Below are 15,507 nucleotides of genomic sequence, written 5' to 3' on the forward strand. Positions count from 1 at the left end.
TGGCCGCCCTCAGACCCCTTGTGAAGCCCAAAATCGTCAAAAAGAGGACCAAGAAGTTTATCCGGCACCAGTCAGACCGCTATGTCAAAATCAAGGTACATGGTCCTGGGATGGAGATGGGTGTTGGGGTGAAGAAAGGCGTTCCTAACAGGCTGTAGTGTTTCTTACATCGCCTGGATGGAGGATTATCTTTGACAGGTGAACTGCTTTGTGGTAGGTGGAAGAGCTCTCCGTAGAAAGCCTGGTCTCCCTGAATGTGCCTTACTAGTACTCAGTCTCTTGATGTATAAATTGAAATTTAAATGAAAAGGGATGCTTGGCTGTTTCGATGTGTTTGGAGGGCTTTGTATTTGAATCATGTAGTTCAGGTGGCCTTATGACGTCAGGAGAAGTAGATTATCCTTTTTTATAGATAAGAAAAGTCAGGTCTTGAGAACAATGTCTAAACCCATGCTCTTCATCTTACTGTATACATAATCCCTTCACATCCATCAGTATCCCACTTCACTGTTGCTTAGGAGTGTGAACAGGGGTCTAGGGTCCTAGGGGTTAAAGCCAGGAGTTATTGTTTGTGCCCCCAACCACCACCACCAAAAAGCATATAAATAGTGAAGGCCAGGCCTGGTGGCTCACACCTTTAATCCTAGCACTCTGGGAGGCTGAGGCCAGAGGATCGCTTGAGGTCAGGAGTTCAAGAGCAGCCTGAGCAAGAGCGAGACCCCTTCTCTACTGAAAATAGAAAAAAATTAGCTGGGCATGGTGGCGCATGCCTGTAGTCCCAGCTACTCGGGAGGCTGAGGCAGAAGGATCGCTTGAGCCCAGGAGTTTGAGTTGCTGTGAGCTAGGCTGACGCCACGGCACTCACTCTAGCCCGGACAAAAGAGTGAGACTCTGTCTCAAAAAAAAAGAAAAATAATGAAGTGTGATGGCTCACTCCTGTAATTCTAGCACTTTGGGAGGCCCAGGTAGGAGGATCGCTTGAGATCAGGAGTTGAAAACCAGCCTGAACAAGAGCGAGACCCCATCTCTACAAAAAAAAAATAGAAAAATTAGCTGGGTGTCATCGCACATACCTATAATCTCAGCTACTCGGAGGCTGAGGCAGGATCATTTGAGCTCAGGAGTTTGAGGTTGCTGTGAGCTATGATGAAGTAACTGCACTCTAGCTGGGGCAACAGAGACAGACCCTGTAAAAAAAAAAAAAGGAAAGGAAAAAAACCCAAAATAATGAAGTCCCATTGCCCAAAGACAACTTCTGTTTGGTAGATTTGCTTTTCATGTGTTGTTTTTTTTCCCTCCCCAAAAGGAAGAATTGGCAGTCTGCACAGACACTGACCCACCTGTGTGTTATTTCTTTCAGCGTAACTGGCGGAAACCCAGAGGTATTGACAACCGGGTTCGGAGAAGATTCAAGGGCCAGATCTTGATGCCCAACATTGGTTATGGGAGCAACAAGAAAACGAAACATATGCTGCCCAGCGGTTTCCGCAAGTTCCTGGTCCACAACGTCAAGGAGCTGGAAGTGCTGCTGATGTGCAACAAGTGAGTTGGGTCCCACCTCTGGGTTCAGGGGTCAGAAGTTTGTGAACGTTTCTGACCGGAATTCCAGATCCTCTGGGATGCTTTTGGACTTGTACAGTTTCTGAGGAAATCTGAAGTTTCTTGCAGAAGTTGAGAGAATGCTCATTGGGGAATTCAAAATGTTTGCTTTGCTGGGGAGTGGAGAGGCTTTTGTCCTCAAGAGTAGAGACCCAAGACAAAAAGGACTTTGCTTGACACTGAAGTGTCTTTTTGGCAGTCATTTCCAGGACGTTGCTTTATTTATGAGGGGGTAGGGGGAAGATCAAACATAGCTTCAGACCTTAAAGGATACTTTATTCTCCATGTTACTAAGGGGTATGTCCAGAATGCCATGGGAACAGAGGAGTTGGTACCTGACTGGGGCAGGAGGCCTTGAGAGCCAAGTGTGAACTAGGTGGAGAAAGGGAAGACTTTGCAGGCAGAATGCTTACACAGAGGGGTAGAGATGGAAGAGCGTGTGGAGGGTTCACAGAGCATTAGTTCTAGGTGTTTCGAGCCGTTAGACACTTGGTGACTGTTGTGTGTAAGAGACTTGGTGATCTGCTTTGGCTAAAACTAGGGCAGCGGAATGAAAAGACTTAAAAGATTTCTCATGGGAAGTGAGTTAGACACTTTGTATGAGTCTGGATTGGAGGGAATGATATTTTTTGGTTAAGTAGAGGGCAGCTTATTGTCTTCCCTTCCTGGTAAATGGAAGCCAGAAAGCTGGATTTTCCTAAGAACATGGAGAGAGCGTGACTAGTAACGTTTGTGTAGGTGCATGTCGATGAAGATCTTTTATTTACAGTGGTTGTAGACACAATAATAAAAATGAACAAAACCAGTATTCTGACTTTGTTGCCTTCCAAGATTGGAAATTTAACCAGGCATTGAAACTCTGGAAACTTTGAGAAGGGATGAATGTAGGAATTAATGGTGGATGCCCAAACCACAGTAAGTTTTGGCAGTTTATGGGCAATTGGATTGTGAAAGACAGATACAACTCAGTACCTGTTATGTAGCCACCATGATTAGTCATCGTTTGCGGTGCACATGTTGCCAGTTGCCATATATTTTTAAGAGCAGCTTAGTGTTTTTAAGATCCATAGAAGTACTCTGTATCTATGACCTTTGATCTACAAGTTCCATTTTAGGGCATTTATCCTTAAAGCATTGAAAAAGCAAGGAAACTAAATTTGGTTATTGCAACAATAACCAATTGGAAACAACTGAAAATGTCATTAGTAAACGGTAGAGTACTTGATGGAACGTTGTGTGTCCACTTAAAGTGATTGGTGTGTAGCAGTATGGAAAATGGGCAAGTGAGTGGGTGCATTTAAAGTGGTAGGTACACTCGGTCCTTACCAAATAAGCAGATAGTAAGGATAAGGGGTTTTTGAAAAAGGAAAACAGATTGAAAAGTGTAATACAACCTAAGTTTCATAGAAACATTTGAAAATATAGCTACTTTGAATTTGAGTGGACTTCTATATAAAACAAAAATTCTTTGTCTGGATTTGCTCCCGTCTTGTTAAGGTTATTTTCCTGCCGGTTCAAGAACTGTATGCCCATTGTCTCATTTAATCACTCCTTACAGTCCTCTCTGTGCTGAAGTTGCTTTAGGGGTGGAAGGTCTGTTCTTAACCCACTGTTGGATGGCTTCATAAATCACCTCATTAAGCCAGTCAGCTACCAAACTGGGGCATGGTTTAACTGCCTCTTAAAAGGTGTAAGGAATGAATTAGAACACAGCCTGGCGCACCAGTACTCAGGAAATAGGTGTTGCTTCTCTTCAATTGTATCCTCAGCAGTCAAGCTGGGAGCCCTTGGCTCAATTCAGACAGTTGGACTCTGCTCTTGGTCTCTGCAGAGTTGCAAAACTTTTCATGGGCAAGCCAAGCACCCCAAGACTGAGGGAGAACCTTTGAACCTGGAGTGTGGGCATGGCTTCATCCTGGCCCCCTGGCCCCTGCCCATTTCTTGCTGTGACTTGGAAATTCATGTCCTTTATGGGCCTTGGTTTCCTCATCTGTAAAATGGAGGTAATACCTGGATTATAAGGCTGCTGTGAGGATTAAATGAGAAGGGACAAGGAGAGTGCTTTGTAAATTAAAGCCTTCTTGTCACTACCAGGGAGCACCGTTACCATGGCATCGGGAGTTGGGGTTGGGGGGCGTTGCACTGCAGCAGCCATTTATCAAGCAGCCCTCTTTGCTTGGTGGTAAAGTGACCCCAAACCATTGCCTTCCTGGTGGAATTTTCTAAGTGTGTTTTCAGGACTGTCTTGCTCCTTACCCACTCACTTGATTCTCTTCCAGATCTTACTGTGCGGAGATTGCTCATAATGTTTCCTCCAAGAACCGCAAAGCCATTGTGGAAAGAGCAGCCCAGTTGGCCATCAGAGTCACCAATCCCAATGCCAGGCTGCGCAGTGAAGAAAATGAATAGACAGCACATGTGCACATTTTATTTGTGTTTAAATAAAACCATAAAAACTGCCATCTGGCATCTCCTTCCTTTTAGTCTTCAGATTCTTTACCAACTTTGACAGCTTGTCACAGAGATTGTTCTTTTGCCTGTTAAAACCCTTTGGAATCTTCCATTTGGGAGGGGTTTGTAAAGAACATTAGATCCTTGAACAGGGAACATGGCCTCAGGCACCCAAAACTACTAGTCCTGGTCAGCTCCAGTTGGGGCTGGGGACAAGGGGGAACGACTTGGCCCTCACACCAAGGTGGGCTCTGATACACTTGATTAAAGAAGCTTGTGGCTCCCAAGCAATAGGTGGTCTTCTTACCCTCACTTTGTAAAGTTGGGTGACAGTTATCCCATGTGGTTCTTGTGAGAATTGAGAAAATGTGCGTGAAAACATCCAGATGAATTTATTATGCCCTTAAATTCTTATGGGATTCCTAAATAGCATCATATAACTGTCTGTCCCAAAATATACAACAGGATGATGCACAAATTGTTCTTTTATATGATCTGCCTTGGTTATTGGAAGATTGCTCTTTCTCTTATGTAATAATCTCTTTCCCAGTTGCTCTTCAGGCATAATTTTCCCAAGATGTGGGGTCTTTCTAATTGGTGATAATTAGGCCTCTTGATGGGTACTCATTTGATTTTTTTAGAGATGGGTTTTGCTATGTTGCCCAGGCTGGCCTTGAACTCCTGGGCTCAAGTGATCCTCCTGCCTCAACCTCCTGAGTAGCTGGGACAATAGGCACATGCCACTATGCCCAGCTAAGTTTTTTTAAGAGAGAGGGTCTCACCATGTTGCCCAGGCTGGAGTATTCCAAATTAACATGACTGAGTTCCCTTTTTAACTATAGCCCTAAACCTTCCTTAGACAATAACAGCTAGAATTTAGCATCATTGTTTTAATTATAAGGTTGTGATTCTACTTTTCCATTAATGGTATTAAGTGATAGTCTAGGTCACAAGGGATGTGGTGTATGGTATTTGTTAGTGTAACAAGACTGAAGTGCTTACAGGATGTTTCTCTAACAGTCCTGGTCAACCCAGCAGAAATACTGCACTGGCCACAGTAGTAAAACTGGGCGTGCTCGTCACTACTGGACTTAAGTCCGGTCATTCCACCAGATAAACATCTTACAGGCTGTCTGTCTTGTTCAAAACCTAGTCTTAATTGTGGAATGAATTGGTCATTTTCAGGATTTCTTTAAATTGACTTGGAGGTATATTGAAGATAGTGGTCTAGTTATTGGGGATAGGAATTATGTAGAGAAAATGTAAATTTAGGATCTATTCTTTATTAACCTGGAATATCACAGAAAATACTTTGGCCTGTCACTTGTATTTCTGTGTCTTCAATACTAAAAACTAGAAATGACATTTGAAACCTTTCTCAGGACAAACTGGTTAAGCCTGAGTGGTGACAAAAGGTTTCATTTCCTAATTCACTAGTGTTTTTTCTGTTTTTAAATTTTAAAAATGCTTTATTTAACTCCAAATATCCAAATTATCATTTTAAGATCTCAATATAAAAATTGAGATATTTTACATTTTTTTCTAGTGTTTAAAATCCAGTGCAATTTTTATACATAATAGTATATCTCAAGTGCTCAATTGCCATACATGGGCAGAGCAATTTTAGATTTGTTTTCCCTTTCACATTCCAATTTACTATCAATAGTATTTTGAAATTAGAAATTAAACATTAGGTCCAAGCCTGTCCAGTTCCCTACCCCATCTGTTCTCCCTGCAAAAAACCCCTTAACATCTTCCGAATTTCTGATTCATCACTGCCAATTAGAAATGAAGCATTTGATTTTTAAAATGTGAATAACTCAAGTATCTGAGGCTTTTTGAGATGCCCAGCCAGGGCCCTAACTCCTGGCATTGCAGAGTCCAGATCAATTCATTGAAGAAATGGGATTGGGGGGCGGTTCTGCTGCCTCCTAACCTCTCACAGCTGTCACAACCTATTTCTAAGTACTAGTTTGTGAAGCAGGGACTCCCCTGTTTGAAGGAACCAGACTATGGAGGGGTACAGTGTGAAGTGTCACTGGAAAATTCTCCGTTTCTTTGGATGACTGTCCTGAGTTAAAGGGCCCAACTGTTGGCAGCCTCGAAGCTTGGGCTGGGGGCCTGTGAGTTTGGGTCCCTGGGGAAGGCACTGTAAGCCCTGACGAGGAGCAGGAGGGCCCCCAGTGAGATGATGGAAGGATAAGTAGAACCCTAAGGCCTATGATGGTGGGAGGGTGAGGCCTCGGGCTTGGCTGGGCTCCTTTTAAGTAAGGGCCCACCTGGGCACTGGGGGAGCACTAGCTGAGCTCCATCGAGTCCATGCTGGGGGCTAAAGCAGAATCCTTCTGGATGCTTTCAAAGAGGGTGGCAAGTTCAGGGTTGGATCGGATTTGGGAGGAGAAGTCGGCCATGATGGGGCTTTTCCCCACCTCCGGGATGGTCAGCAGGGCGGCCACTGCCCTCATCGCAGAGCGCTTCAGTTCATCTTGCTTCTCAAACTCCTGCTTCACAGAACCAGCTTTGACCTAAAGTGGGAAACAATGAAAGAAGCAGCTGTCCTTTGTTGAGCCTGGCCTGCACCACCACGTCCTCACTGGTCTTTGGCTTCTTCTCTGCCCTCTGTGGTCCTCCCCACCTGAAATCCCAGCCCGCACCTCCCCTGCTCCAAGGTCTCCAGAGCTATTTCTTTAGCTCCGCCTCTGGGCTTTCACACTGGCTGGTGGTTTCTTTGCCATTCAAATAAGCTTCAGTGTTGCCTGCAGGGCTTCTGCCCAGACAATCTAAATAGCTCACCTTTATTTTTGTTAAAGGCCAGTGGTGGCTCACACCTGTAATCCCAGCACTTTGGGAGGCCAAGTTGGAGGACTGCTTGAGGCCAGGAGTTCAAGACCAGCCTGGGCAACACAGTGAGCCCGCATCTCAACAAAAAATAGAACAATTAGCCAGGCATGGTGGCATGCACTTGAAGATTGCTTGAGCCCAGGAGTTCAAGGCTGCAGTGAGATATGATTACTACCACTATGCTCCAGTCCAGGTGACAGAGTAAAAAATATAAAAAAAAAATAATGATAATAAATAATTTGATAGAGACTAGTACTGTATTCGCTTAGTTATCTCCTCCCACGGACAGCAGGGAATCCAGCCTATACTTACTGTGCGTAAAAGTGGCTCTCGGTACCATGGACTAGACTGAATGGAGAGTGACAGTCTTAGCGGCCTCTTCCCACACTCTCGTCCCTGCCCTGCAATCCCTTCTACAGATGGAGCTGCAGAGTAAACATCCAAAACTGCCCCCTGTGGCTCTGCCCCCAAGAGCTGTGCTTCAGGTAATCACTTCCATGCATCTCCTTTCCCTATTTGTAAATAAGAGCCTCCTTTTCCATAGGGTTGCTATGAGAATTAAATGACTGAACACAGGTCCATACTCTCTTCTCTGAAACCCTCGGGGCCAGATGTGCTTTGGAATCCAGGATTCCAAAAGCATTATGTTATTAGAAAGGGAACACTGTGCAGATAACATTAATACCCTGTATTCAATACATTAATATTTCTCCTGCTAACTGTATGCAAAATATATAAATATTTTGAGTAGTACAGCTGTCCCTTGGTATCTGAGGGGGATGGGTGCCAGGACTCCCGAGGATACCAGAATCTGTGGATGCTCAAATCCCTGATGTAAAATGGCACAGTATTGGCCATGACCGAGGCACATCCTCCTGTATATTTTAAATCATCTCTAGATTACTTATAATCCCTAATATAAGGTAAATGCTATGGAAATAGTTGGTTATACTGTATTGTTTTGTTTCAGTTTTTAAATTGTATTGTTATTTTTTATTGCTTTTTTTTTTCAGATATCTTCAATCTACAGTTGATTCTGCAGATGTGGAACCCACAGATATGGAGGGCCAACTATATAATAAAAGGAAATTAAAGATCATTGCCTCATGCCAGTTCAAGTTTTGTTGTCAAACAAGTTACTAAAAAGATTTTGGTTTTCAGAGCTTGGTAGGTTTCAGAATCATGGATAAGTGCCCAGTGCCCAACAAGCAGCATCCTCTGTGTGGCCAGATGGAGTGGCTTTTGTGGGACCTCAGAATAAAGCTTCTCAAATGATGGTGATCTAGCACCTCTTGTATTACCCTGGATAGAGCTGGAGCTTATTCTACTAAGTGAAGTATCCCAAGAATGGAAAAACAAGCACCACATGGACTCACCATCAAACTGGTTTTAACTGACCAACACTTGTGTGCACATATAGTAATAACATTCATTGAGTGTCGGGCAGATGGGACGGAGGAGGAGGGGATGGGCATATACACACCTAATGGGTGCGATACACACCGTCTGGGGGATGGACATGCTTGAAGCCCTGACTTGGGTGGGGCAAGGGCAATATAGGTAACCTAAACATTTGTACCCCCATAATATGTGGAAATAAAGAAAAAGAAAAATCCCAGCTCAACAAAAAAGAATAAAGCTTCTCTTGCCATCTTGGCCGACTGCAAGAACATTCTGATGCTGCAACACCATTTATAGCTTCCCTCGTGTGAACTGGGACTTTTCTTGATGCCATACAGCTAAAAGAAAACTAGAAATGATTTGGCCACTGAGACTGTCAAGACTTCAGTGGCCCTGCAGAATCATCGGGGTTTTTGATTGACTTGATACTAAGCATATGTTAAAAATTTAGACTTACAAGGCAAGTTTCTATTAATAAATTACCAATTTTAATGTTTTGTACACATAAGATTGCATTCCTTTTGCAGAAAAGGTTTTGCTACTGGGAAATCACCACTCTCTGGGTATCTCTTCTCTTTAAGCTCCAATCCAAAATGCTCTGCCCTTTTTGGTTAATCCCTTGCAAAACCCAAATTCGTTCTTTCACTCACTAGGTGTTTACTGGGTACCCCCTGGTGTGCCAGGCTCTGTTCCCAACACTGCAGCTTTCCCTGAGACATTCAGTCCTGGATCCCTTGCCCAGACCTGTAAGGCACTCCACTCCAGCAGGACTTTGCCTTAGAGCCACCAACCACAAGTCTGACCCAGCTTTCCGACCAGGATGTGAGCAGATTGAGAGTAGGGAAGCTATTGTGTTCAAAAATCCCAAGTACCTTGGACAAGGCCTGGCACCCAGGAAGTGTTTAATAAATGAAAGAAAGAAAAAGAGCTGGGTTTGAATCCAGCTCTGCAATTTACTAGCTGTGTGGCCTTGGCCAATAAGAACCTCCTGGAACCTCTGTTCCTCCGCGTATACCACGGTTAAGAAGAAGTACTTTATGGAGAAAAGAGAATGATTAAATGAAGCTCTTCACACAGCAGCGGCACTACAGGCACTTCTCAGAGAGCGGTAACTGAATGACCTGCAGAGGATCCAGCAGGTGCTCCGGGGCCTGGGCAGGGGGCTTACCTTGGTGGTGCAGGTGGCCCTGAGTGGCTCAATAAGCCGGTCCACCCTCTGCAGGACGGGCGCAGGACACAGGGTAGCCAGCCGGGCAAGCATGATGAAAGTCAGCATCTGCCCAGAAGGAAGGAGACAGAGTTCTCGGTGAGATGGCGCAGGAGGGAAAGGAGCAGGCTGGCCCGCGGGAGGAGCAGAGGCTCCGCCCACCACGCCCGGAGCCCAAGTTCAGACACGGCAGAGTCCCACCAGGGCCTGTTTCCTCATGTATAAAATGTGAATGGTAATACTTTCTCTGCCAACTACGCTTGGCTAATCTGAGGAGGATCGGATAAGAAGAGGCACGGAGAGGGGGTGGGGGGTGGTTCTCAAGCTCAGAGGCCCACGGGGTCTGTAGAGGACACCTTTGTCTGGGAAAGTTTCCTTGTTGTTCTTCTCAAGAACATGTCTGTGACCTTGCACGCAAGTCCAGAGCGTCCTCTCTCTGCAAACAGGAGGGGCTAGGGAATTGAGATGCAAACATCTGTTTGCCGGAGACGAAACAACAAGGAACTGGGACGTGTTGAGTCGGGACGGTGTGGGAACAGAGAACTTGCAGTGGGACAGTTGCCAAACAGCCTGTATTATAAATAAACAGCTATGGCGAAAGCTTTTCGCTACAGCCTCATATTGTCTTGTGGTGTCTGTGTCTTTTTGTACGGGCTGCAGTCATGTGTCTGCGTCTTTATGTCTCTGTGTTCATTCCTCGGTCTGAAGCCGGGCCACGTCAGGGTCGAGTGGAGAGGGCCAGCTGGGGACTGCTGGGCTCAGTGGGTTGTGGCTACGTGGGAACGTAGGGATGTGGCCCCGGGCCACTGGATTGTTTTCGAAAGAAACCATGATTTTCATGTAAAATCTCTCCATTTTTAAACATTGGCACCTGATTTCAAAACAAAATAAAAACTGTGAGCCAACTAAATGCAGCTTGAAAATGGGTCAAATCCCCACAAAGGATCCTCACACAGCATAAAGGGTAGGTGCCTGAAATCTGCACGTCCTCCCCATCCCCACCGGCCCTGCCCTGACCCCTACACCCCACGGCAGAGGAGGCTGGGCCCACAGCAGCAAGGAGCCTGGCACTGGCTTCGCCAGCGATGGCTCTCGGCTCCTCCCCTTCCCAGCTGTGCCCTCGAAAATGCCCAAGCAACTTAAGCGTGGAATGGTGACCTCGATGGAAATGGGAATTCCTGCAGCCGCGAAAGGTGACAGTGAGCACTGATACATACTGACGAGGACAGAACGACATACAGTAAAGGCAAGGTCAAAGATCAGGGGACAAAACAGCACAGGTAGTGTGATCTCTCTGTAACACATCTCACACACTCACCGCCAAGGCTCTGAGAGCAAGAACCCTGCCTGCCACGCTGACCTCGGGTGTTGGCACTCATGAGTGTTGCCCGACTAACGGGTGAGTGTCTGTGTGCACAGCCCAGGAAACACTGGGATTACAACAGGTCTCTCTAGGTGGAGGCAAGTTTTGGGGTGATTATTATTTACATCTTTATTTGCTTTCATTTTGTGTGATCTTTTAAAACAAGCAGGTATTAGTTTTGATTACTTTGTATTGGTTTTTCATCATAAAAGTGATTTGCTCTTTCACGTCCTCACTTCCAAGATGACAAAGGAAAGAAGGAACAATGGTCGTACCAAAAGGGGCCATGACCACGTGCAGCCTATTCGCTGCACGGACCGTGCCCAATGCGTGTGTAGGGACAACGCTATTAAGAACTGCATCATTCGGGCCAGGCGCAGTGGCTCACGCCTGTAATCCTAGCACTCTGGGAGGCCGAGGTGGGTAGATCATTTGAGCTCAGGAGTTCAAGACCAGCCTGAGCAAGAGCGAGACCCTGTCTCTATTAAAAATAGGAAGAAATTAGCTGGACAATTAAAATGTATATAGAGAAAAAAAAATTAGCCGGGCATGGTGGCGCATGCCTGTAGTCCCAGCTACTCGGGAAGCTGAGGCAGAAGGATCGCTTGAGCCCAGGAGTTTGAGGTTGCTGTGAGCTAGGCTGACGCCCAGCACTCTAGCCCAGGCAACAGAGCAAGACTCTGTCTCCAAAAAAAAAAAAAAAAAGAAGTGCATCATTCGGAACATACTGGAGGTTGCAGCCGATAGGGACTTTTCTGAAGCGAGTATCTGGGGTGCCTACGTGCTTCCCAAACTGTATGTGAAGCTACACTGCTGCATGCGGTATGCCACTCACAGCAAGGCAGTCAGGAATCGTCCTCAGGAAGCTGGTGAGGACAGAACTCCCCCACCCGACTTAGACCTGCAGGTGCTGCCCCACGACCCCCACCAAAGCCCATGTGAGGAGCTGAGTCCTTGAGCACTGAAGAAATACTATCCTTTGGAAAAAAATAAAATGGAAATTATACTTTAAAAAAAAGTGATTCATGCTTACAGTATATATTTTAAAAAGATGCAGTATGGCGCTTCCTCAAAAAAATTAAACACAGGATTATGATACGATCCAGCAAGTCCACTTCTGGGTATATACTTAAAAGATTTGAAAGCAGGAACTCAAAAGGATATTTGCACACCTGTGTTCACAGAGGCATTACTAACGACAGCCAGAAGGTGAGAGCACCCAAATGTCCTTGGACAGGCGAATGGATAAACAAAATGTGGTCTGTCCATACAATGGATGTTATTCAGCCTTAAAAAGGAAGGCGATTCTGACATCTGCTGCGACATGGATGAACCTTGAAGACTTAAATGCTAAGTGAAATAAGTCAGTCACAAAACGACAAATAAATACTGTATGATTCCACTTACAAGAGGTTCCTAGAGTAGTCAAATTCATAGAGCACAGCGCTTAACAGGGACAGAGTTTCAGTCTGGCGGATGCAAAGAGTTCTGGAGAAGGACGTCGGAGATTGTTGCACAACAGTGTGAACGTACTTAATGCCACCGAACACACTTAAAAATGGTGACAGTGGTAAATTTTGTGTTATGTATATTTACCATAACAAAAAAGGATTACTATTATACATGTGAATAAACTTTAAAATTTTTAAAAATGATACAGAAGGATGTAAGATGAAGAAACCTAAGTCTCCTCACTGCCCCACCAGCCCCAGCCTCGCTCCCTCAGTTAACAAAATGGCCCGAACTTCAAGAACTAGCTCTTGTCACTCAACAGTGGGGCTTGGCGCTGTTTCGTGTCAGTACCTGAAGAGACCCAGCTACTTTTTAACGCTGCTAGTACCCCGCAGCTGCAGGCACCCCGTCCACCTAGCCAGTTCTCCACAGCTGGGTATGTAGGTAGCTGCCAGCTTTTCCTGATTCCCAGAAGGCTTGTACATAAAACTCAGAACATGTGTCAGCCAGCCCAGAGGCTTTCTTTGCACGTGGGTCAAATGAGATGAGATGGAATTGCTCGGTCAAAGGGTCAAAGGTCAAAATGTCAGGGGATTTAAAATTTTTCTAGTTACTGCCAAGCCGTCCTCCGGTGTACACTGCCACCGAAGGGCTTTCAGACATGGGTCCTTTTTCTTATCAGAAAACAACATGCAGCTATTTTCACAGGGGTCCTGGAGTAGGGAGCAGGGACAAACAAGCATGGGCCCAGTGGTGCCTGGCTGTCCCTTGGTATAGGTGGGCATGGGTCTGGCAGGGGACTCGGTCCTACCCGGATGTCATAGTGGTCCTTCAGCCCATCCTCCACGTGGTTAAGGAACTCACAGATGTCCAGCTGGCCCAGGCAGCTCTCGAGCAGCGAGTACATACACTCGAAAGCCGCCTTCCGCACGTCCAGCCCGTCGTCCACCGTGTGCTTAAAGGGCCCCATCTCCACCTATGGGGGAGAAGAATGATGAAAGCGTGGGGGGTGTGGCCGCCGGGTGTAAGAACACCTCTCCTAGTTCCTGCTACGAACCCCACACCTCTGTTCAACACTGTGTTGAACCCCAAATCGTCCCTTACACTCTCAAGTCTCCATGTCTTTGCTCAGCCTTCATGGCCCTTTCCGCCAGGTGACAACAGCAGTAGTAACAATTACCGTCTGAGTGCCGGGCACCGCGCTTGACGTCTTACTCAAGCATCACAACCGCCTTCGGAGGCAGAAGTTATTATCAACTAAGGCTCGGACAGGTTAATTAACTTGCCCAAGGACACACTGCTACTAAGTGGCTGAACCAGGATTAAAGACCCAGGTCTGTCTGAAGCTTTTAACCACGAGGCTTTGTTCTGAATGGTAAACTCCTTTCCACTACTCAAAGCCCAGCTCAAATGCCCCCTCTTTCGGGAAACTTTTCCAAGCTGTCTAAATAGAGTTGCTACTCCTCAGTGTTGCCAGATGGTTCAGGCCTTTTTATTACATTGTGTGGTAACTTAGCTGTTAAATCACCTTTAGTCTCTCCCCTTAAATAAATCCTTACTTCAGCAAGTGGGCTCTAAATATGTTAAATCCAGATGCTCCTCGACTTACAACAGAGTTACATCCCAATAAACCCATAAGGTGAAAACACGGTAAGTTGAAAGTGCGTATTCAACTTACAATATTTTCAATTTGTGATGGGTTTATCTGGACACAACCCCATCGTAAGCCGAGGAGCATACTGAATGCCCATCGCTTTCGCACCATCATGAAGCTGGAAAATAGTAAGTCAAGCCACTGTAAGTTGGGCACTGTCTGCCATCAGTAGAGTGGGCATCTGTCTCCTTTGGGAGGCCATGATGAGCTCTTGGGAAGCAGAAACCACGTCTGGTCCAACTCTGAGTGTGGGCACGCAGGCCCAGCACAGGCCCTCGGGGAACACCCGCTGCACGCTGGCACCTCCCAAGAGCCGGCCGTGCGCCGGGAGCACCCTGGGCACCGACGGGACGTACCTCGTTGGATCTCTGCGGCACCCTCATAGTGCAGACATGATTATTGTCCTCATGTTGCTCAGAGAGGATTAGGCTGCCCTGGAACGGGTCATGCAGCTGGGATGTGGAGGGCAGGACCTGACCCAGGCGACGTGGCCCCAGAACCTGCTTTGATGAGCTTTACCCTGGTCCTCGCCACAGCCTACCATTGAGGCACAAGAGGCGGTGTCCCCAAGTTCCCAAAGCGGGCAACCAGCAAGGAGCTGGACCATACCCAGAGCTCCCAGCCCTGCTCCTCACCTCTCGGATGAGGTCCCGGCGGATCTTTGTCTCCTGGTAGAGGAGGGGCAGGATGTCGTTCAGCAGGTCCCGGACCAGCGAGGGCTTGTTGTGCACGGCCGAGTTGAAGAAAGCCAGAGTGGCACGGCGCACGTTCAGGTCTGGGTCCTGCAGGCTCTCCATGAATTCTCCTGACAGGAGGACGTGACGGGCGTGAGGGGCCCACAGCCAAAACACAAAACCACCTCGCCTCCCCCTCAACTATCTGGTGACTGTGAGCTGTGCGGACCTGGCTGAACGAGGGCGAACGTGTTCTGAGAGTCTACTTTGTGCCAGGCATAGCAACCCTTCAAAGTCCAGATGAGGATGTGGGCTCAAGGCCGGCCTGGCCTCCAATCCAGGCTCTACCTCTTAATTATGGGACCCTGGACAGCCTTAATGTCCTCATCCGTAAAATGGGGGTCATACCAGTACCTACACTGTAGGACTGTTTTTAGCTTTAAAAATGTGGTAATGCTTTAAAAGCACACAGCAGAATGCCTGATACAGAGCAAGGACTCTACAAATGTTAACTTGATATCACAGATGAGGCTCCTGAAGATCAGAGAGGTAAAGAAACTTAAACAGAGTCACATAGCACTTCACAAAGTATACCTTTGTGTATATTGCTATGATGTGAATGTCCCTGCTAAAACCCATGTCTAAATTTAATTGCCACTGTGATGGTATTAAGAGCTTGGGCCTTTCAGAGGTGATCAGGTCATGGGGGTGGAGCCCTCATGAATGGATTAATGCCCCTATCACAGGAGTGGGTTATCCTGGGAGTGGGATCCTGTTAAAAGGATAAGTTCGGCCCCCATCTTGTCTCTCTGTCGCCTCTGCTCACGTCTGCCTTCTGCCCTTCTGCCATGGATGACCTGCGCCA

General features: G+C 46.5%; 2 protein-coding genes and 1 pseudogene across 2 annotated transcripts in view; 2 read left to right on the forward strand and 1 right to left on the reverse strand.

Annotated features, from left to right (window-relative positions):
* Nucleotides 1-4,061, forward strand: part of RPL32 (ribosomal protein L32) — a 9,484-nt gene extending 5,423 nt beyond the window's left edge. The window contains exons 3-4 of the mRNA XM_012655169.1: nucleotides 1,361-1,542; nucleotides 3,879-4,061. Of these exons, the coding sequence (XP_012510623.1) occupies nucleotides 1,361-1,542; nucleotides 3,879-4,008 (312 nt within the window). The 3' untranslated portion in view covers nucleotides 4,009-4,061. The remainder of the gene's footprint in view (nucleotides 1-1,360; nucleotides 1,543-3,878) is intronic.
* A 1,920-nt stretch (nucleotides 4,062-5,981) lies between these two features.
* CAND2 (cullin-associated and neddylation-dissociated 2 (putative)) overlaps nucleotides 5,982-15,507 on the reverse strand; it is a 30,512-nt gene continuing 20,986 nt past the window's right edge. Inside the window, exons 12-15 of the mRNA XM_012655178.1 lie at nucleotides 14,604-14,773; nucleotides 13,126-13,290; nucleotides 9,461-9,568; nucleotides 5,982-6,575 (exon numbers count right to left, since the gene is read on the reverse strand). Coding sequence (XP_012510632.1) covers nucleotides 6,348-6,575; nucleotides 9,461-9,568; nucleotides 13,126-13,290; nucleotides 14,604-14,773 — 671 coding nt within the window. The 3' untranslated portion in view covers nucleotides 5,982-6,347. The remainder of the gene's footprint in view (nucleotides 6,576-9,460; nucleotides 9,569-13,125; nucleotides 13,291-14,603; nucleotides 14,774-15,507) is intronic.
* Nucleotides 11,106-11,804, forward strand: LOC105819020 (annotated as a pseudogene).

This window comes from Propithecus coquereli, unplaced genomic scaffold (assembly GCF_000956105.1).
Source record: "Propithecus coquereli isolate 6110/MARCELLA unplaced genomic scaffold, Pcoq_1.0 Scaffold461, whole genome shotgun sequence".
In the NCBI taxonomy this organism is placed as follows: Eukaryota; Metazoa; Chordata; class Mammalia; order Primates; family Indriidae; genus Propithecus; species Propithecus coquereli.